The 22,053-nt window shown below is 45.0% G+C and overlaps 1 protein-coding gene across 1 annotated transcript in view; it reads right to left on the reverse strand.

Moving 5' to 3' along the window:
* sugct (succinyl-CoA:glutarate-CoA transferase) overlaps nucleotides 1–22,053 on the reverse strand; it is a 44,209-nt gene that overhangs the window by 14,070 nt on the left and 8,086 nt on the right. The window contains exons 9-12 of the mRNA XM_018693313.2: nucleotides 21,583–21,678; nucleotides 16,878–16,949; nucleotides 16,292–16,389; nucleotides 16,102–16,204 (exon numbers count right to left, since the gene is read on the reverse strand). Of these exons, the coding sequence (XP_018548829.1) occupies nucleotides 16,102–16,204; nucleotides 16,292–16,389; nucleotides 16,878–16,949; nucleotides 21,583–21,678 (369 nt within the window). The remainder of the gene's footprint in view (nucleotides 1–16,101; nucleotides 16,205–16,291; nucleotides 16,390–16,877; nucleotides 16,950–21,582; nucleotides 21,679–22,053) is intronic.

The raw sequence follows: 22,053 nt of genomic DNA on the forward strand, positions 1-22,053 counted from the left end.
TCATCATCATTATTATTATTAAATAATGACAATTTAATCTGTCAGACAAACTGCTAAACTGTTTCCACTCTCCTCCTCACTGAAGGATGGATGGGACGCGTTTTTCCAGTCGCCTGTTTCGTGCTCATCTGACATTTGTAATAAATCCAGTTGTCTCCACAACCCGACCAAAACTGCAGCCTTAATGCTTAACGTCTATTTTCCTTAACCATGTTTGAGCAGTCATCGACAGGAGGAGAAAATACGGCGACCACAGGAGGCGGAGACGTCACGAACATCAGCAGCAGCTGGAGACTGACCCCCCCCTTCATCTTCTGACCATCAGCTGGACCTCGGGTTTGTCACGCCGAGCGCTTCAGATGTTTCCTTCATGTGGTTTGTTAAACGAGCTCCCATCATGCATCACTGTGTTCATGACAGGAGCGGGTGGGAGTGGCAGTGCCTTGCTCAAGAGCACAAAAACCTACTGTTAGTTTCAGACAGTGGAGACCTTTTTTATTTTGTAGCATCAGATCCTCAGTCAGCAGGTTGAGTGTCTCATGATCAATTCTCCCCGGAAACAAACCTTTTTAAAAAAAATCTTTTAAGTACACAACTGTACTGTACACGTCACGCCACGCCCTCACTTCCTGCGTCTCTGCTTTAAACTGTCCAACACAAGAAAAACATCAAAAATATTTGTGTGAAAAAATGAAACTAAAGAGAAAAAAAAGGACGTTTCCCGTCCTGACTCACTGCAGAACAATGTGTGTTAAATTGGACACGAACACTGGAGGATACACAGCCAGAGACAGGTCTACAAACACACACACACTCGTTAATGAAAGAGCTTTTAAAGGAGGTGGAGAGGAGAAAAGGAGGGAGAGGCAGGTGAGGAGGAGAAGACAGGAAGACGCTCCCTCTCTCTGATCACAAATAAAAAAGGAATCACAACAACGAACGAGACGCTTCATATCTGAGTGAATCATCCTGCTGTCCCTGAATGACCTCAGTGTGTGTCTGTGTGTGAGTGTGTGTTAGACACCTGGGAGACATTTGGACACAACGACAAACATCTGCTTCACACACACACACACACACACACACACACACACACACACACACACACACACACAGAGGACGAGGCTCAGCCAATCAGGTTTTACGGAGGAGTGACTCTACAGGAGGAACATCAGGTGCAGTAAACTAACTGAGGGACAAAATAACATGAACACCTGAGCAGGCTGATGTCACTACAACGCTACCAAAAAAAAAAAACCTTTATTGACCTGGAGGCGATCAGGAAGAGGAGAGAGGGATGAAGAGAGGAGGAAAAACAGAAACCAGACGATGAGAAAAGGAAGAGATAAGAAACATAAGGAAAAATAACAGATTCTCCTGCAGAGTGGACGTTACAGAGTCAAAACTCAGACTGGGTCTCAGTCAGAGCAGATAAAGAGCCAGATGTTTCCCTCAGGAGGAGGTAGAGGAGACCAAACACAGAGGAAAACTCTGGTTCTTCAGGTTCCATCTCCCTCTGACTGAGTGACAGTCAGCAGATTAAACTGCTGGATCAGAGCCAGAGAGTTCAGAGTGAAGCTGAACTGTACGTCAGTTAAACACCAGAGTTCATCTCTGAGATCCAGGAGACTGAGGCAGATATCAAGAGTTTGTTTCTGTTGAAAACATGTGGACACAAACATCAGCTGCTGCAGGTTTAATTTATTATGTCATAATTATGTGACTGTGTTACACAGAGTGGTTTTAGCAGCCGTGGCAGAGATCCATAAATACTCCAGTGTGAGTACAAGGAGTGTGAAAACACTGTGTTGTGATGTAAGATGGGTGAACTGACCTTTCAGTGTTTTGGAATAAAAACTCCTCTTGGACACAGATCTTTAGACTCAAACTAATCAATGATGCATTTGTTGGTTTTTGGATGAAGAGCTCGGAGCGTTGGTTTGAGTGTGAACTTAGTTTTTATCTTCCTGTATCAGTTTACAGCCGCTCTGGAAACGTATCCTGAGCTGGCACGAGAGACTTTATTTTAATAATCAGATCAGTGCCTGAGGATCAACATGAGGATGTTTGTGTCCAGCAGAAAGGTTTCATAAACTCAACACTTCATGGTTATCTTTGGACCCACAGAGAGAGGTCTGCTCTGGTTGCTTTGGCTGATTCATCAGACGACAGCGATCAGGAGTTCACACATTCTCCTTCTGTGAAATGATGTTTTTCTTCCAAGAAAGGTTTTGTTTCTCATTTAAATCAATTTGAAATAATAAACAGAGCACCTCCTCCTTTTCTCTCTACACATACTTCTTAATCTCTTCCTCCTCTCTTCATTTTCACAAATATTTTCCACAGAGTGTTTCTATCTGATCCAGATCTGCTCAGGTTCAGATGTGTGACAGCGGATCATCAGGGATCCTCTTTACACACCATACTCTGGGTATCTGCACTCTGGACAAAGAACTACAGGATCTAAAACATTTCTCAAGTGTAAAGAAAACGTCTAGAAAAACAGGAAGAGCAGCTCCTGGATCGCAGCCACATACTGAGTCTAAACTATTGGATCTGGACCTTTTTGGCTGGAGAGCAACTTCAACGACTGATCACAGGCTCAATGACAGGCTGAATGGGCCCTGAGCAGTTTGTTCTTCTCAGATTAGTTTGTGAGAGTCAGACAGTGAAATCTGTGCAGCAGAAATAATCAATGTTTCTGCTTCTTCATCTGAATAATCATCCCACAGCCCTTCAGCTTTATCTGAGCAGCTCCAACCCCCGGACTAAAGACTCAGTCCAAAGTATTAACCATTACATTTAACGTGTAAACTGTATATACCACGTTCAGTATATAAAGACCGAAGAGAAACAAACTGGGGCTCATTCAATCTGACCTGAATTTAATACCTCAGACACGACACTTTTAGACTTCCAAACTCCAGCTGTGTTGCTTGGTCCAAACTGAAACTACAGGTGTGAAACGTGCCTCAGACCACAGGAGACCAAAAGAGGTGGTCTCAGTCTGGATCGACCTGAACCAGGGTTTGTCTGCGGTGTGAAAACACTTAACAGATAATGAAAATAAAGGCTTTTAATGCGTCTACTTGCTCTGCCTGAGAGACTCTCTGGTTAAAAAAAGAAAGTGTTGGATGGTTTTTCCATCGTGCATCACGCTGTTCTTGTCTTTAAGTTAAATCTGGGATAAACAGCTTTGTCTCCACTTGCTGTTTTGTTAGAAAATGTCCGACTGTTGACCAACACCTTCAGACGTCCTGTCTGGTTCGTTCAGTTTCATCTTATCTGTTCCAACTCTCATCGATCCCAACAAACGTCCTCCACCTCCGTCTCTCCGTCACGTCGTCTGTCACTACAGCTTTTCATATTTTCTCTGAGGTTCTCATACTTTCATAGCGTACCTGGATTTTATCAAACCCACCTCTCACACTTTCCCAGATGTCCCAGAGCTGCTTTCCACTGACCGCTGAGGTTTTCAAACTGATTATTTCCTTACATTACCCTGCCTCAGCTCCATCACATCCTCCTCCCACTCTGATTACTGTCAACAAAAAAAAACCTCTACTTACTTCTTTTCCACACAGTCATTCAGAGGTCACAGCAAAATATTGGACATCTGACCCTCTAACTCCTGCGGCCTTCTTGTAATCTGGTGGTTTAGGAACAGAACAGTCTAAAAAATGTTCACTGTCGTCACAGATCAGACAAAGACCAGACGTGTTCTCAGCTCTGTCATTAACATGGACAATGAGGTCAGGACGTCTCTGACATGAAGTCAGAGTTACTTAAGGACAAATATTCCCCTCAGTGGGATTATTAACCCACCTGGCTCCTTCAGGGTCATCACTCTGCGGAGGTGAGGAGAGGTCAGAGGTCAGAGCACGTCATAAATCACTGGCCTGAAAGTCGAGATTAAGAACTGAAATTACTTAATTTGTCCTGTTTGTCTCAAATACACCATGTCAAAGATCATGTCCTCTGTGATAATTATAGAAACTGGAGTTTACACGCTGCAGTTACACATGACAGGTAGGTTCCATCCACTGAAGAAGTCCATGGTTTACGCTCAGAAGCCGTGGGAAAAGGCGAAGTAAGGCCCGTGCATTTAGAACAGTGATATGTTCTGAGCGTCTCCTGTCTCTTCATGTGATCCCACATTGACTCTATGAGAGAGATCAGGACTCTGTGGGGTCAGACCATCTGCTGCAGGACTCTTTGTTCTTCTGGTCTCTGATGATAGTTCTTTAGGACTCTGGCGCCTCCTGATGAGACTGATGATGGAGAAGGACCCAAACGTCTGTGACTAAAACTAAAACTTTCACTTTCTTTGTTTATAAGGACGCGAGTAGAAAACAGGTGGGGGAGGAGGTTAATTTGACAGCAGACTGGTTGTACTGGTGCTCTCCCAGTGAACATGTGGCCGTGCGTGCAGCAGGTCTGAGCTCTGTCAGCTCTCCACGGATAAATAAAGTTTTAACGAGCAGCTGTTTCTCCAGTTCCCCGCGCTCCTGTAACGAGCCGCTGTTGGCCCACAGCCTGTAATCGCAGCGTGACCTCTGACCCCTGACCGGGTCACTCTGAATAATCAGACGGGAGAGTCGAGCGGCAAACGTGCGCAGCAACACACCCTGAACTCTGGATGATGTCACTGTGATTGATTATCCTGCTTCACGTCAAAATGTCGTCCTCAGGAGGAAGAAACTGAGTCAGAGAGGGACAAACTGATGGGTGGAAGAGGAGAGGAAAGAAAAGAGAAGAAGAAAGGAACGAGAGAAGAGAAGAAGAGCGTTTAGAAAACAAAAATAAAAACTAAACACAATGACACAGATCAGTTTCTTAGTCAGAAAATATTTGGAAACAAAGGAAAATAAAATAAACAGGGATTTTTTCATCCCTGGAAAGCAGCATTAAGCAACTTCAGGTCTTCCAGGTGTTTCCAGGATGTGTGGGGACCCCCCCTCCTATCGACCTGATTCCAAACTTAAACAGCTGTCATGGTGAAATGATTAATGCGTCGAAGCAGGAGAAGACCACATGTATGCAGAGAGCAGCAAAGTGACAAATCACTCAATTAATCAACTCATATTTCAGTCAGGACGGCGCTCGCTCTCTCTGCTGAACTCCTCTGTGTTTACGTTAACCCTCATTACAACCACACATGAACACTGAGAGGCGCTGCTGGAGGTGTTGGAGTTGGGGGCACGGAGATGTGAGCTGCAGGGACAGGAACAGGTGCAGACTTCCATAAACCTGTTTAGAAATCAAACAAAACACATTCCTTCTAGCTGCCTGAGAATCCACGTTTCAGAGTTTTCCTCAGAGTCTCAGTAATCCAGTGACGGCCGTCTGTACATCCACATCTACGCTGCAAACAGGAGCTGCTAATAGCTAATTCAGCAACCAATTTAGACAACAGAGGCTAAAATAATAACTGTGCAAACAGATTTCTACACATGACAAAGAAGGAAACAATCAGCAGCTCCACCAGGTATTCTGGTGGAGCTGGGAGTTAAAGTGGAAGCTTCAACGCTGAGAGCCCATGTTCCCCGCCAAGGTAACTGAGGTACAAGTGTCTTCAGAAATAAACCGCTCAGCCACTCCATCAATGGACGCCAATTACTGTGAAGAGGGAACAGGTTGTACAGCTCCGAGGACGGAGCCCCCGCCCTGAAAGAGACAGATGATGGGCAGAGCGCAGCGCCGTCGCTGAGATGGTTTAATCACTTTATCTTTTCACAGTGTGCTGACAGATGAACAGGCTCTGCATCAGACGGGAGGTTCGCTGAGATTAGTCACAGGTATGGTGAAAGCCTGATTTATACTGCTGCATCGTGGGAGTTTTGTAGCTCTGTCAGAGCCGACCTGTTGAATGCCAGTCAGAGAGCCCTGAATGAATACTAATATTCATGTTGTAGAAACACAGTGTCTCTAATCAATATTCAGATGTGTCTGCTGAATATTAAACTGCTCCACATCCACTGCACCACAGCAGAGACTGATGGAGAGTATCATCTGAGCTCAGTGAAATATAAGAAGAGCAGTCAGAGAGCCAGTGATCCAGATCAGGGTCCCTCCCTGGTCCACGACCAATCCCTCCATCAGTTCAATAGTTTTTCAGCAAACAGACAGACAGACAGACAGACAGACAGACAGACAGGTAATAAGGTGTGTAATATAAAAGTATGCTGACAGGAGGTACGTCTATATTTCCCTGTTTATATGGAGTCATGTAATATGACCTCTAATAACCTCTGCTGACGGACTCTCTTCATTTTTCTCACAGATGTGTTTCTGACGTTCAGGAAGTCTGCTGCTTCACTTCAGCCTCACTCTGAGACAAATATTCCACATTTTGAATTTCAGTGAGGTTTCTGGTTCAAAATCACTCCACAGTTAAAACTGAAATATTGTCTGTGACAGACAGGCTCAATTTGTTGAGATAAAATATATCTCACACAGATGAGAGCAGCTTCACAAAGTCCTCTTTTGAACATCACTGCGATGATATAAAAAGACTCTTTCCAAAGCACACAGGGAACGACAGGAGGGTCTTCATAGACCGTTAGAAAGAGGAATAAATCCATCGTCGTATCCAGCAGATGATAAGAGCTATTAGCCGCGGGAGACGGCAGCGGCCTGGAACAGCTCCTCCTCTAATTGAGTTTCAAGAGTCTTCACGGACGGAGAGGAAGACAAATGTGCTCAGGCCATCAGTCTCTCAGCAGAGTCAGAGAGGCAGTAATCACCGGAGGAAACAAAACCGCCAGAATCACAGGGATTCAAGAGCTCTCATAAAAACACCAGGAGACACACGGGGAGGATTCCTGCCCGTCAGTCAATCACACACACCGAGGAGCTGTGAGGACGTGGGGCTCAGGATGGTGCAGGTGAAGCAGAAAATATAACACACACACACCTCATTCAAACCTTTATCACCTCAAATTAAAACAGTCTAACTGCAGGTCCAATAACAGGAACAGAGAGTCTGATATTTCCAAGAAATTCTGGCCAAAATCTGCTTCTGCTTCCTGAGAAAATACCTGAGGGAGCTGAGGAATTTTATTGTGTTCATCTGTGTTTGTGCACCAGAGATGATTGTGTGCTCCGACACAAAGAGGCCTGCTCCAGACTTGATTAACACTTTTCAGATTCACCTTTTCTTGTATCTCTGGTCAGTGTGAATATGAAGCTTCAGTCCGAAGAAGCAAAGTCAGAAATCAGAATAAAAGTCACAGGGAAAACCCTCAGTCCTGGTCTCTGTTCCCTCCACACCATGTGAATGTAATATTATCCTGGGACATGCTTCAGGTGTTACTGCTGTGACGATGCTGCAGATGTCGACCGGCTCACAAACTCCACAGATGGAAACATACAAGTTAGAGGGGGAGGGGGTAACTGAGTAATTTAAGGACATGAATCAAGAAACTTTTTAAGGCGGCGGTCAGCAACCTTTTCCAAACAGCTCTCATTCCCTGTGTCCAAACATGAGCCCAGACAAATCTTCAGAAAACAACTGCTGTTGTGTTTAGATGAAAAATGTAAGAAGTGAAACATCAGACCCTGGAAGACACCTCCACCTCCACCTCTGCAGACCACTCCAGTTGCAGTTAATTAGCATGTGAATTCTTAGTTTACAGCCAAAAAAAGAGGGTTGTTTCATGTGGTCATATTGACCTTTGACCTTTGACCACCATCAGTTCATCCTTCAGTCCAGGTGAAGATTTGCACCACATTTGAAGAAATTACCTCAGGACATTCCTGAGATATCACAGGGATGGGATGTACGGACAGACGGACGACCTGAAAACACGAGGTGTCCGGTCACAGCAGAGGAATAAAAAGAAGCAGATCTCTGATCAGGACTTCAGGGATGAATTTTCCTCCTTCTTCACTGACAACATTCAGAAAGTTAGAGAAGTCAGTGCCTCCTCATCAGGCTCAGGACGTGTTGGCCCACGTGTCCTGATCAGTTCCAGTTTGACATTATCCAACATCTGAAATCCTCCTCCTGCTGTTCCCTTTGTATCCTGCCAAAAGGATTTTTCAGAAATGTCTCTAATTGCACCATCAGATCTACAAACTGTCAACACCTCTCTCCTCTCAGGTGAGTTCCCTCAGGGCCTGAAAACTGCCGTCATTAGACAACTGTTGTGACGTCTTCCGGTCAGGATTTCAACAACACCTCAGCACTGAGCCTGCTCATGTTAAGCTCTTCAATAACATCCAGTTTAACACAGGCAGGACTTCAGTGCCAGTATTACTGGATCTCAGTGTTGATGTTTTACTAGACCAACTGGAAAACTGGGCAGGACTCTCTGGAACAGAACTAACCCTTCAATCCTTAAGGACTTAAAGGACAGGAGCTCCTTTGTGTCTGTAGCCAACTGTGCTGCTTTTACATTTTGTTTTGATGCCTTTTCTATCTCATGTGAAGCTCTGTGAATTACCTTGCTGTTGAAATGTGCTATATATAATGTGGCAAAGCTAAAAGTATTTCTATGACACCTTTTCAAAACCTCAGTTAAAAGGTAAATAAGACCAGAAAACTACAGGGAAGGTGGAGCCAGAATAATCCAGCAAAGACCTGAAGAGACACACTGTCTGCTGTTCATTACAGTCAACCAGTGCTCACTTCCAACTGAATTTAATGAACATGTTAGTGACTGTGAGTTTTACTTGTCTGATTTAGTGTGCTGTATATTACTCTGAATGCATAAATTCTTCCATATTTGAGTCACGTTGTTTCTGAGCAGCAGTCATGTTGCTTTGGTCGTCATCTGTGATTTCTATCCTCAGTGATGGATGTCCCACCCAGGAGCAGACTGATAACATCCTTCAAAAGTCGGCTCCAGTTTATTTGTGGAGCAGGAAGTTATGACTGATTCAAAGAAAAGGCCCACAGCGTTTACCTACATGTGTGTTTTCTCATCGCTTCTCATTCTCATCAGATTCTCCTTGTTGGGTCTATTACAAGAAAAAACTGCTGCGTGTCGTCCAAACTAGACCCGCAGCAGAGTTATGAGAAGCTCTCCCTGCTGACTCAGCACCGCCTCTGATAACAGAGCGATTCATCGTTTGACAGACGAGGCCAATTTATCTTGTAGAGAAATGTGTTTAGGGAAACAGAGGGAGACGCTGGGTGGGTGTCCTCCAAACCACCAAAAACCCCTGAGAGGACACACGAAGCCCTGCTGACGTCATTATCCTCAAACCCCCCCGAACTACAGGACCATCACGGTCTGTTTACTGAGCCGCTGCCTCAGAGTCTAAAGACCTCCTCAAACCCTCATCTGATCTGATCTGAGGTGAACTCCAGGACAGGCTGATGGTAAAACTTTATGATTATCTGCTGTGTGAAGAGCAAATAAACAAGCATCCAGAGTCTGTGCCCCAGCTCCACCAGTGTGAAGTCAGAGTTCTAAAACCAGGAAGTCAGTTAGCATGTTAGCATGTTAGCACTTCCTGTTCCCTCATCCCAAAGTCAATGAACATCAAACCTGATATGAAAATGCCTTTAGTTCAACTGTTGGAGAAAATGAAGCAGTGACAACAACATCGGTATCAACCAGCTCTGACATTAAAACCTGAAACTACTCAGGTTTGTTTTAACATATTTTAAAGAGGGGATTTTATGCCTTCACCTCTTTCTGCAGTGATTTAATTCACATTTTAGTTTTAGTTACTGAGCAGCTAGTTTCACATGTAGAGCACAGCAGGGAGACACTGAACAGAGCAGAAATCCTCCTGATCAGACGTAAACCTGGGACCTTACTTTCTCCTGACGCGTACCACAGGTTATGAAGTCTCTGAAGTCATACAGGTGTGAACAAAGTGAGGAATGATTGGCTTTTCATTCGTCCATCCATCTCTATACATACAACTACAACAACAGGAGTAAAATACTGACTCTGTAATGATTCTACAATCAGGAATATTAATGTGTTGTCACATCAAGCAGAGGTGAATGTTCTCTGCTGTACCACAACTATAATAACACCACCAATCATTTCCTCGTGAACGTCTACTTTCCTCCGATGGTGGAAACTTCATTTTGGGGCTAAAGCTGGTCATCAATCCTTCCCACACCTCCACATTCATCCATCCAGCTCACCACTCATACACACCAGAAATATATTTCCCTCGAGCTGCGTTTAGCTGTCAGCCCGGGGCTTATCTGGGTTATCTGGGAACAGACGGGGTGAGGTCTACGTGACCTGGAGGAACCCTCGAGTCTGTCAACATGACTTTAAATCCAGCCCATCCTGAGACAAAGCCCCTACTTTATTCAATATCTGTTGAGAAAGAATCCAGTCTGTCAAAGTGTCAGAAAAGTTTCCTCCTTTAAGATTTGTGATCATCCATCGCATCCTGCTGTCTGTCCTGCTCCTGTGGGCGCGCAAACTTTATTCTTCCTCTCTGATGGATTTCTCCCCGTATGATTGTTCAACATCAGTTTCAAAATGGTGGCTGTAGAAAGAAACTTCATAACTTGGTCAGATATCGCTGTCGTTATGTAACGTGACACGACCGTGCATGGCATGATATAACCTGACCTCAGATGATGCGACATGAAGTCCACATGTGGACAGTTATCTGTGTGACGTGATTTATGTACAGAGCATTCAGAAAGTATTCAGACCCCTTCATCCCAGTTATGGACGTAACATAACATGACATAATGTGATATGAGGCGACGTGCTGTGAAGTGGTCTGATGTGTTCTCGCTTGTTTGGCAAAAAGCTACAAAAACACAAAGCATGCACCAAAAAACTGAATACTTGAAGTGGCCTCCACTGCTTTATAAACTATTCTACACTCATCAAACCTCCCTAAGACTCTACTTTCAGAGTTACAGAGATTTTCTGCTCCTTCTCACACCTCACATCCATCCACTCAGTACAGACAGACTCTCTGAGTGTCTCTGAATGTGGATCTCTGGGGAAAACTAGATCACATCAGGTACAGCAGTCCTTCAGGACTTTAAAAGATGACTCCAGACTAGTCTGAAATACTGTCACGCTCGATAAATACGGCCAAAATCTGACATTAACCTGATACTTTTTATCTCTGGGGATACCGAAGGTTCGATCCTCCTCGCCTCACACCTTCGATCTGGTCTGGATGGAGGGAATGTTTCCCAAGAATGTGACTGGAGGCTCGCTTTGTTTTCCAGCAGACAGCGTGCGGCCCTCATGACCTGGGAGTGGGAGTTGGCTGGAAAAGTGACGTCTCCTGCAGCATCAGTTTTACGGTTTTTCTACTTTATTTGACACTTTCCAGACAGTAATAAAGGTAATTTGTAGAATGTGTGTCCAAACAAAGACACAAAGTGATCTGTAGACGACAAAAGGACCAAGCAAAACCTTAAGACATCCACGGTGAGCAAGGCACCCACTACCAAGGTTACAGGTTCAACTCCCACTCCTTGATTCTGTCAGAGCGAATTTTCTGTTTCCATTGAACCATAAAGCAAGGCACTCACACCACCAGAGTCACAGGTTTGATTCCCAAGGCTGCAACAGCGAGAACCTTCTAACACTTCCAGCACTGACAGATCACTGAGGCACTAAAACTGCGGTGGTTTCAGGATGAATACTCTTGAGCAAGGCAGTGACATGAGGAGAAGAACTAGCACTGCAAGAGCTGGGGGTTCAATTCCTCGAGGCACAAGGAACGGCACAAACATAGCAGAGGTAGAGTTTCATTTTCTGTTAAAGCAAAAAGGTGGGGCAAGGCAGCACCCATGCCAGGGTTATGGGTTCAATTCCCAGCTTCCAGTGGAGTTCAGAGCACTGGACAGGGTTGTAGGTTGAATTCTCCAATTCCCTGTTTAGCTACAGTACAGTGCAAGGCAGCAGTGGTGCCAGAGGTGGGTGGTTTGAGCCCCAGGAGTGGCTGATTTATTTGATCCTACATGTTAGGTATCCACTTCAGAGGCTGTTTAGGTTTCAGCTGGGATAAATCAAGCGCACCTCCAGTGGTCAGGATATTAAAGCCATATTTAGCTGGATATCTTCTGCAGGTCCTGGCCGCCGCCCAGACGACATGACAGATACATGGACGGAGGGTTTGTAGTCGTAAAAACAAGGTCGGTTACTGCTGAACTCCTGAGAGACAGACAGAGGCTGAGCAGCACGAGGGCAGAGGAACAGGAAACTGTAAAAAGGTAAAAATGGCTGTGAGAACTTCAAGTTGTGAAAATGTTAGAGTGTAAAAAAGACGCAAGAGAAAACAAGAGAAAAAACACAAATACAGCTGCAAAGATGGAGAAGTGCCACTGACTCTCTGAAACTGATTGGACCTTATACAAACACTGACATTTCTCTGATCCTCTCTCTGACGTCTCTGATAACTGCTCCTAAACAGGTGAATCCACCTGTTCATCAGGAGGTGCACGATCATCATATTTGATTTTTTTTGTGTATTTCAAACCCTGAAGCTGCAGAGGAAACATGCCTTCTCATGTTATAGAAGAAAAAGCGTTGTTATAAAACACAGTTATGTCCGGATATTAAACCGCTCCTTAATTTGGAGGAGTCGTTCAACAAACCTCTCCGTCACCTTCAGCTGTGATTTCTGACACTTATCGATCCAGAGACAAAGAAACACTGTTAGCGGAGAGCACAGCACACACCATGGACTCTACCTCTTCCTCACAGTCTGTCTACTACACAGTTTAAAGGATCAGGTTTACACTCAAAATGGTGGACAATAAATACAGAGCACTGCACAGTAAACAGGAGGAGAGGTTGGCCTCAGACCAGAGGAAATATCACTGAGAAAAGAAGAGTTTAACGTAAGGAGACGACTGGAGGAGCAGTAAAAGAGAGAGAGAGAGAGAGAGAGAGAGAGAGAGAGAGAGAGAGAGAGAGAGAGAGAGAGAGAGAGAGGAGCGTTTGGCATTTTTCCAAATGACTTCCAGATTTCAGTTTTGGAGCGGTGACTTCCTAAAGTCCTGATTAGCAACAGCTTCTCTGCAGAGCTGCTGTGTGGAAGAAACCTGCAGCTTCACATCCTCAACACACACACACACACACACACACACACACACCACACACACACACACACACACACACACACACACACACAGTACGGGATTAAAGGGACATACCGCTGGTTTTACATGTTTCAGTCAATGAAGTGTAAAACTGTGAGAGTCTGATTCTCTTCCAGGCAGCAAATGATCCCAGCTCACTTCAACACAACTTTATTTAAATCAAAGTGCCGCTGCTATCATGCTATCATGTTGTAATAATGTAATTGTGTACAGGGGCCATTTTCAAAGGTTTCCTTGATGGTGCATTCAAGGACAACGTGGGAATCTGAGTTGGCTGCTGGAGAAAGTTGAAGCGATTTATTGTTGGAAAATCGACTCCAGAGCCATCAAGAAGATCATTTCAATCCTTTTTAATTCTGATTACTGTTAAATAATATAAATGCACCAATATGAGGGAGTCCCAGCTCAAATAAGACAAAACAATCACACCTGTGTTTTATTACAAGTTCACTTTTACATAAGTGAAGAAAACAGCGGCTGCCTTGAAGGAAAAAAACCCAGTTATAATCAACACGGTGCACCACCATCCAACTAACCATTACTTTAAACTGATCACTGCACTAATCCCAAACAAACACAAACTGCTGACACTGCTGTTTCCTGACGTATCATCGTGTGTTGCAGCATTAAAACTGTCCACACACTGTGTCCTGGGGAAGCAGAGTGTCATCAGACTGTAACCTGCCAACATGAAGCTTCAAATCAAAATGAAATCATGTAGGAAAAACAAACCGTCTCTCCTCAGCTAACGTGGACATGATCGACTGTCTCTGAGACATGAGATGTGATGTGGTTCGGTGTGTTTACTGCCTGTGAACTGATGCTAATGAACGTAACGAGCAAAACACAGACGCAGCTATTATTTCCCAGCATGCTCAGTGTAAACAGACTGATGTGGAAGAAAGTGGAGGCCGCTGAGCTGAGCGTGGAGAGCAGCAGCAGTTTACTCTCAGAGAGGATTCTTCTGTTAATTGCAGCCGTCATGTGGGAAACATTTCCTGCCAGAGAGACTGTGGAAACAGAATAAATCCAGTGAAGAGCTGCTGTCAGCACTCTCGCATCAGGCGACGTGCCCTTTAGCAAGGTATTCAGCTCTGAGCGGAGTCCAGTAGCAGCAGAGTGAGGGAAGGTTTAAAGGACGCACGGTTTACCAAAGTTTACGTTGTCATCATCAGGCGGAGACGTCCGATTCTGCCAGATCGCTGGAGGTGTTTAAAAGCTGAAGCTGGTGACGACTTCAAGAGAAAATCTGGGTCAACGGTTCACAGCACTGATCAGAATCTGAGCTGTGAAATGTTCGAGTGAAGTCAAAGTACAGTGAGTACAAGTACTTAGTTACCGTCCAGTGGAACGAAGGTGAACATGAGGTTCAAACCCTGGCTCCTGCACTGAGTCACCAACATTCTGACTGTGCCAGATGTGAGGAAACATCTGTAGCAGCACTCACAGGTGTGTGTGTGTGTGTGTGAGGAGAAGAGTGTGTGTGTGTACAAAGTTAGTTGAAAACAACTTACTGTGGTGCAGCAGGCTCATAGAGGCAGATGGGCTGGTCTGACACACACACACACACACACACACACACACACACACACACTCTGAGTCATAGCTTTTATATGACAGTGCCGTGCCAGGTGGTGATGGGAGCTGTTGTCCTCAAAACACACAAACACACATTCATATAAAACTCGTCTGAAGCCACAGAGATGATTCATGGAGTCACACGTTCTCCAGGACAAACACACAGCAGCTTCGACTCATGATTATCTTCACTATTGATTAATCTGACGATCATTTTCTCCATGAACGATTCATACAGAGGCTCTCACAGTCCAAACATGTTGACTTTAGCACAGACAAAGAAAACCAGAGAATATTCACACCGGTGAAGCTGAAGCTTGATGATCACATGATCAGAGCACAGACACTCAGATAGGTGAAGTTTAAACCACAGGTTCAAGACTCTGAAGGTGAAGTCTGAAACATTAACGTTCACGTGACGAAAGACGGAAACACACACGACAGGAAACACACACACCTGACAGATGACGATTGGTTTACAACCAACCAGTGATGAGAACAAATGGGACTGATTCTCACGTTTGATTGGATAAAGACAGTGTCTACTTAACTCATCCACCAATCAAAGTGTTTGTTTTCATTATAGAGGAGAAGAAGAAGAAGAGGAGGAGGAGGAGGAGGAGGAGGAGGAGGAGGAGGTCAAGGAGAGAAAGAAAAGAAACATTAGAAAAAGGAAAGGGAACAGAATGAGGTTCACTGAGATTCATTTACATCTACACACACACACACACACACACACCACACACACACACACACACAGAGGCCATATGTCCTGTTGCTTTGTTCTCAACACACACACACAGTAATGAGGCCTGGAGCAGTGTGTTATATTAACATGCTGAGTTGTGTAATCTGTGACTAATGTGTTTTTAATCCATATGGATCGGACAGTTTGATGAGCAGCCATCACACACACACACACACACACACACACACACACACAGAGGTCCACTTCAGGTGCTCACACAGTGCCCTCTAACCTCTGACCTCTAACCTCTGACCTCTGACCACAGCTGTGTGTCAGAGGTCAGAGAGACATCTGGGTTTGGAACAACCAACCTGTCAAACACTGGTCAGCTGATCAAACTGATCATGTGACCAGGTGTTATTTCCCAGGTGTGTGTGTGTGTGTGTGTTGAGGTGGAGTGGACCAATGACACCTCTGTGGTGTGGTGGATCAGTGGCAGACGAACTTCCTTTGAGCCGTTAAAGAACTACGGTGGTGTAATCATTCATAGAAACACTCCACAGGTTGTTGTTTTTCTAATAAGAAGAATAAATATTCCTTTACACGTCTGCTCTGTATGAAATAACCCTCACAAAGACTCACTACCCTCTGCTCTTCTCTGGGGACTTAATAACAGACAAAACCTCTGAGCAGCCGAGCACTAATTCACCATAAAGACGGACAGAGTCGTCATCTCTGTGATCGCAGCCTGGAGCCTTCACACAGGAAACAGACTCACCTGTGGGTCAGAGAAGACTTCCTGGATGCTGTTGATTGGTCCAACAGGAACACCTGAGCCGTCAAACCTCCTCAGCCAATCAGCTGTCTTCTCCTGCAGAAACCTGACAGAGAAATGAATTATTACGACTGTGAATACTAATGACTTTAATTTAAACTGTGTGTGTGTGTGTGTGTGTGTGTGTGTGTACCTCTGTGACAGTGTGTGCAGCAGCTGTTTGCGGTTTTGGACCCTCAGTTTGTTGGTTTTGTATCGCGGCTCCTCTGTGAGCTCCATCAGCTCTAAAACCTGCACAGACACACCAACAGACTGAGACGCCTGCTCATAAAGAAAGGAACGCTCGGCTAAAAACACGTTCAGTTCCACCTGTGGAAGCAGCACACACACACACACACACACACACACACTCTCTGTGATCTCCATCCTCCAGAGAAATAGAGCGGAGCTGGATTAAGTCAAAGTGTGAAACACATCAAACATGTTGGTCTGAACCTGTGTGTGCAGCTCAGTCTGTGTCCTGTTTCTAATCCTGAACAAAAAACAAACCTGTCACTGTTTAAACATCCATCATAAAACGTGCTGCTGAAACGATTCTCCACATCCTGCCTCCATCTGTCTGTCCGCTCCGTGACCTCTGACCCTGATCTGACCCCGTGTGTGTGTGAGAGAGGTCGGTGGATTAATAGAGAAAATAATCATCAGCTGCAGTTCGATATAAAACAAGCTACAGGTGTGTGTGTGTGTGTGTGTGTGTGTGTGTGTGCAGGTAAACTGACCTGACAGACTTTGACAAACTGTTTGTCGTTTCCTGCGGCGACGACGACGTGTCCGTCTTTGGTTTTGAAGCCCTGAAACAGACACGAGACGCAGACGTCAAAACAACACTTCACCTGCTGTGAGAACTTTACACCACAGTTCAGCTGATCAACCTCCACAGTGATGAGTTAAATATCATCTTTACTCTGAAGTCAGGTTTCATCCACCTGGTCTAACAAAGTGACACAGACGCCATGTTCCCCTCTCATCACGTCCTTCCTTCCTCTGCAGCGGTTTAATGAAGATGGTCTCAGAGCTGTGTCAGGAAGTTCAGACGCTGACTTCATGTTGTTGACTTTGGGGATTTAAATCATTTTCATTAAGCTGATCGCTCCCAGCAGGTAGATATGAGATTTACTGATGAAACTGAAGGCGGTGGGAGGGTGGAGTCCCTGATGAGTTTTAAAATAAGTTTAATAAGCTGAAGCACTCCTGAGGAAGCTGTTTAAAGGCCAATTCTTCTTCTTTCTTTTTCTTCTTCTCTTCCTCCCTCAAGTCATCCCCCCCCCCCTTTAATTGTCCTCTTCCTCTGTCTTTCCTTTCTCCTCCTCTTCCTCTTTCTCTCACAATTGCTTGTAATAAAAACTCGTCGCCACATGAAAGGAGGACAAGAACTGCTGTCATACATCACCACACACACACACACACACACACACCACACACACACATACACACACACACACCAGTAACCACATCCCGCTGCTGTGTGTGTGTGTGTGTATTCAGACCACTAACCCTTTAGTCACACTACACTCGGCTCAGCTCCGACCACCGCCTCTCTTTCATCCCCAGCCTCGGGGAGTTGTGGGTAACGCAGTCCACAGGGGGACAACGCCGGGACGTTCACCCGCAGAAACCCAGAGAGTCCTCAGGGAGGGCAGGCGGAGCGGTCGGGTCGCAGCGGGGCGACCTTTGCCCCCTGCTGGCTGCAGATCAAATCCAAACCACACCGACCTCCAACAGAACCGTCACACAGCTGAAGCTCCACCCTCTGAGGAGCTTTCAGCCTCTTTTAGCTCCGAAAGCACCGACTGCAACCAACTGTCCCTGAACTCTGCCTCTACAACTGAGTCAGAGTCTACGGTGGCTGTCAGGTGACAAAATGGCCTCAACTACCACATCAACCAGTCTGTTGAGAAAGCCTGAGATTTTATTTATGTCACTGACCTGATGTTTGTTATTAAAGTTTTAAACGCAGATACTCTGACGGCTGTGGCTCTGCTGCTGATAGCAGGGAAGCTAGCCCTCTGTTGATTATTATTACTCAAACCACCACACAGTAACAATCACCTGAGGGGAAGCACTGTGTGTTTAGATGCTGTATTTAGTGGTCAATCTGTAAAACTGAGTGATAGCTGACTTGTAACAGGCTGCGGTGTCAATGTAAAATGCATAAGGATCTATACAGAGCCACTGCTTGGTTCCATTTGTCCATTCTGGGCTCCTGTAGAAACATCTGCTCACTATGTAGATATAAACTCATTCTAAGTGAATGAAAACACAACCACGATTTGTTTTAGGTGATTACACACTAATAAAAACACAGATTTGTATATTATATTCCACGTCTGCTGTAGATGTTACACACCACTCCTTTAAATGAGCTGACAGGAACCAGATCCAGATGGAACCAGCTGTTCTTCGTCTTCCTTCCTTTGTTGCCACCGTATCTAATATTTAACGGGGCAGACTCAGGTTAATAAAATGACCTCTATAATATTCAGTACCTAGAGAAAAAACAATAAGAGGTTCTTTACATTCAGAGCCGTGTTTTGTATCAGACTGGATCCAACCTGAGTCTTCAGTCTGCTTCACATTAACCGACTCTGAGCCTGAGGGAGCTGAGATGTTACTGTGTTATTATGGAGGTTCATGACTCACATGTGGACATGCACATTAAACCATCACACACACACACACACACTCACACACTCACAGATAAACTGTCAGCTCCTCCTGATGTTTCGCTCCATCTGCTCGGCGTGAACGTGGCCGTGGCGGCTCGATTCTTGTGGTCGTCGTCTCTCACCAGCCGGAGCTTTATTGTCCGACGCTCAGATCTAATCCTCGTGTGAACCGCTTTACCCACAATGCCGCGCTCCCTCCACCCCCCCCACCGGGCGCCGGAGATGAAAGCGGAGCAGACGGGTTTGCCGGAGATCATGACAGTTGAAACAACAGAATTATTGGTGTTTTGCGGTTGCGGCTTTGTGAGGAAGATATTAGAGCTGAAGAAATCATCCGAACCCACCGACGCTTTTCAAGTTCACATCTGATTTCTGAGACGGGTCAATTCACATCTCAGAACTGAGACATCCAGCATGTCAAAGAGGAAAACCATGAGAGCATCGCTGCAGTCAGGACGAAGAGTTGAATGGGGAAACAGCAGAAAGGTCAAAGCCTCTGCCAACAGAATATTAATGTTTGAGATCAACAGGACGCCGAGCTCTACAAACGACCAAACAGAAAATACATCTATTTAACAAAGAAACATTCAGACCTTATAATTTTAACACTGATGTTGAGATACTGTCGTAAAGACACAAAACTGGAAGAGGGATGTCACTGTGACATCAAAGCCTCATGATTAACAGACCTGCTGTTATTAAAAGTCAAGTCAAGATGAACTGGAACAAAGTTTGTAAAGTCTGTAAATCAGGACAGAAAAAACATTATAATCTGACTTTTGTTATAAATGTTGTTGAGTTCTTCCATCGTCCCAAATCATTTTAATCTTGGTGACGTTTCCTTTGGTCGTCTGTCAGTGGAGTCACATCCTCTCTGTTCATGTGTCAAACAGACTTTTCCTTCACTTGTCAAAGATCCTCTCTTTAGATCCTGGTGGTCTTTAACCAGACGAAGGATTTGAGTCGTCAGACGTCTGGATCTGAAGTTCTCAGAGAAACAAGCTGAGCTAACGTCAGCAGCAGAAACTCAGAGTTTTAACATCAAACTGTTTGATTCAGAGAGGAGGAGAGCTCTGAGGAGGATTCAGCTCCTCAACCATCCTGACCTTTTCTTACTGAAGAGTCTCAGTGGAGCTCTGTGTTATTCCCTGATCCTGGTTCACACAGGTGTGTGTTTCGTGAAGCATCACTGATCAGACTTCTGCATCAACATGACATTTGAGTTGAGCTGAAACATAAATATAAATGGAACTGACACTGGTTTACGTTTCAGTGGACTGAAGCTGAAGGTTTACAGCATTTCATGGTGGCTCTCTTGTTCTCAAACAACATGATGTCTGTCTGTCCAGTGTTCCCTCTGTTTTAGCTCTGTGTTTGGTCTCCACCTCCTCCAGCTGCTGAAAATGACGCCATGAAGCTGAAACTCACTGTAAAGCTCCATAAAGCCGAGGGGAACCATCATCACAGCCACTGTTCAGCCTTCCTCTGATGTATATGTTATTTTAAATGCTCCAGTGTTTCCTGCGTGGTTTGATTTGTGCTCACTCTACATCTTCAGCGTTGATGCTCTTATTGTGAAATACTGTATCCAGCCGACGCCCCTGTGTGCTCTGAATTTTTGTGCCGTGCAAAGAGTAAATAATTCACGTTTTAACGACACCGCAGAGAAGCCGAGGGAAAAGAGAAAAGATCTTTAACTGAGACTCAGGAAAAGAGAATTCACCATGTTCTTTTGTCTTTTATTTTCAAAGGCAGGGGAATCTAAACAGACTGAAATGTGATAACAAACAATCGATCACTGGTGGTTTCATTTGTGGAAAACTGAAACTTTAAAGTGACACATGAGCTGGTGTGATAAGTGCAGTGATGTGTGTGTGGTTTGCAGAGAGAGAGCGCTGGGTGCAGCGGATATACGAGGAGATAATGAGGGATCACAGGGAGAGAACAGGAAATGACTTCCATTCAGGAAACTGTGTGACACACCAACATGAAAACATTCAAACTGACTGACACTAATTGTCTCTAATTGTTTTATAATTGTGTATCTGAATGTGACTCCCAGCGCCTCCTATTCTCTAATCCCTCGTCCCTGACGCCAGCTCTCAGGACTTCTCCCCAAAAATCTTCCTCAGCTCTCAAACAGCACTGAGTGTCTTCTCTTTGTTTGAATGCAGAAATCCACAACTTTGCTTTCTGTCTTTCACAATAAGAGAACTTAAAGGAAAATCTGTCATTTTTTGAGTCTGTATTAAAGGATAACTCTGATAGTTTTGAACCTGGGTCTCTCTTTAGTGTAAATATTTAACATGGACAATGTCGACATCAGATTATTCTCAGTGTCTGACAACATGATGACAGGATTCCTACAGAGACAGAGCTTCTTATTAAAGAGGAAGATCCTTTTAGTTTAACCAGAAACATCTCTATATATCTCTACCAGACTCCACTGACAAAAACAGGGATTTAACCAGGAGCTGCTGGAATACCACTGCCTCCATCTGTTACTGTGTTTGTGTTACTGTGTGACTTTCAGTGGTGGAAGAAGTAATCAGATACTTACTGAAGTAAAAGTACCACACAGTAACACAGACACACTAACAGATGGAGGCAGTGGTATTCCAGCAGCTCCCAGTAAAATCCCTGTTTTTGTCAGTAGGAGTCTGGTAGTGACTGAAAACTGACTTTATGTGTGTGTTTGTGCATTTTAAAGAAGGACAAAGGGACAGAGAGAGGGACGGCTGAGTGTTCAGGGTGTTACCTGGTAAGGTACGATGCTCTCGTGGGCCGTCCCCCAGCGCCTCGCCTCCTTGCCTGCGTTCAGATAGTTAGCAGCAATATGGCTGAGACAGGAAACCTGAGAGAGAGAGAGGGAGAGAGAGGTGGACCGGTGTTAAATCTGAGCTGTCATCAGTCTCGTTCCTCCCTGCTGCTGTTGGAGGTCGGCGCTCACTCGTCGCTCCTTCCTGAAAAGAGCTAAAAACCACAACTCTGCTCTGTTTCCTCCCGACGCTGCCGCCGCAAAACCACTGGAAAACAACCAGCGGCTCACCTTCAGCCCCGCGGCTTCAATGAATTTACAAGCAGCTGAAAACCTGCGAATGGGTTTTCATGATCTCTTGGCGAACGAGCCGGCCTTGGGTCTGGTTCCGAGTCGATCCCCATCCTTTGTTTCCGCATCCACACACACACTGGTCTTTACCTCCACTGATGTGGTGCAGCTTTGGGAGTA

Source organism: Lates calcarifer, unplaced genomic scaffold, assembly GCF_001640805.2.
Source record: "Lates calcarifer isolate ASB-BC8 unplaced genomic scaffold, TLL_Latcal_v3 _unitig_3770_quiver_731, whole genome shotgun sequence".
Lineage (NCBI taxonomy): Eukaryota > Metazoa > Chordata > Actinopteri > Centropomidae > Lates > Lates calcarifer.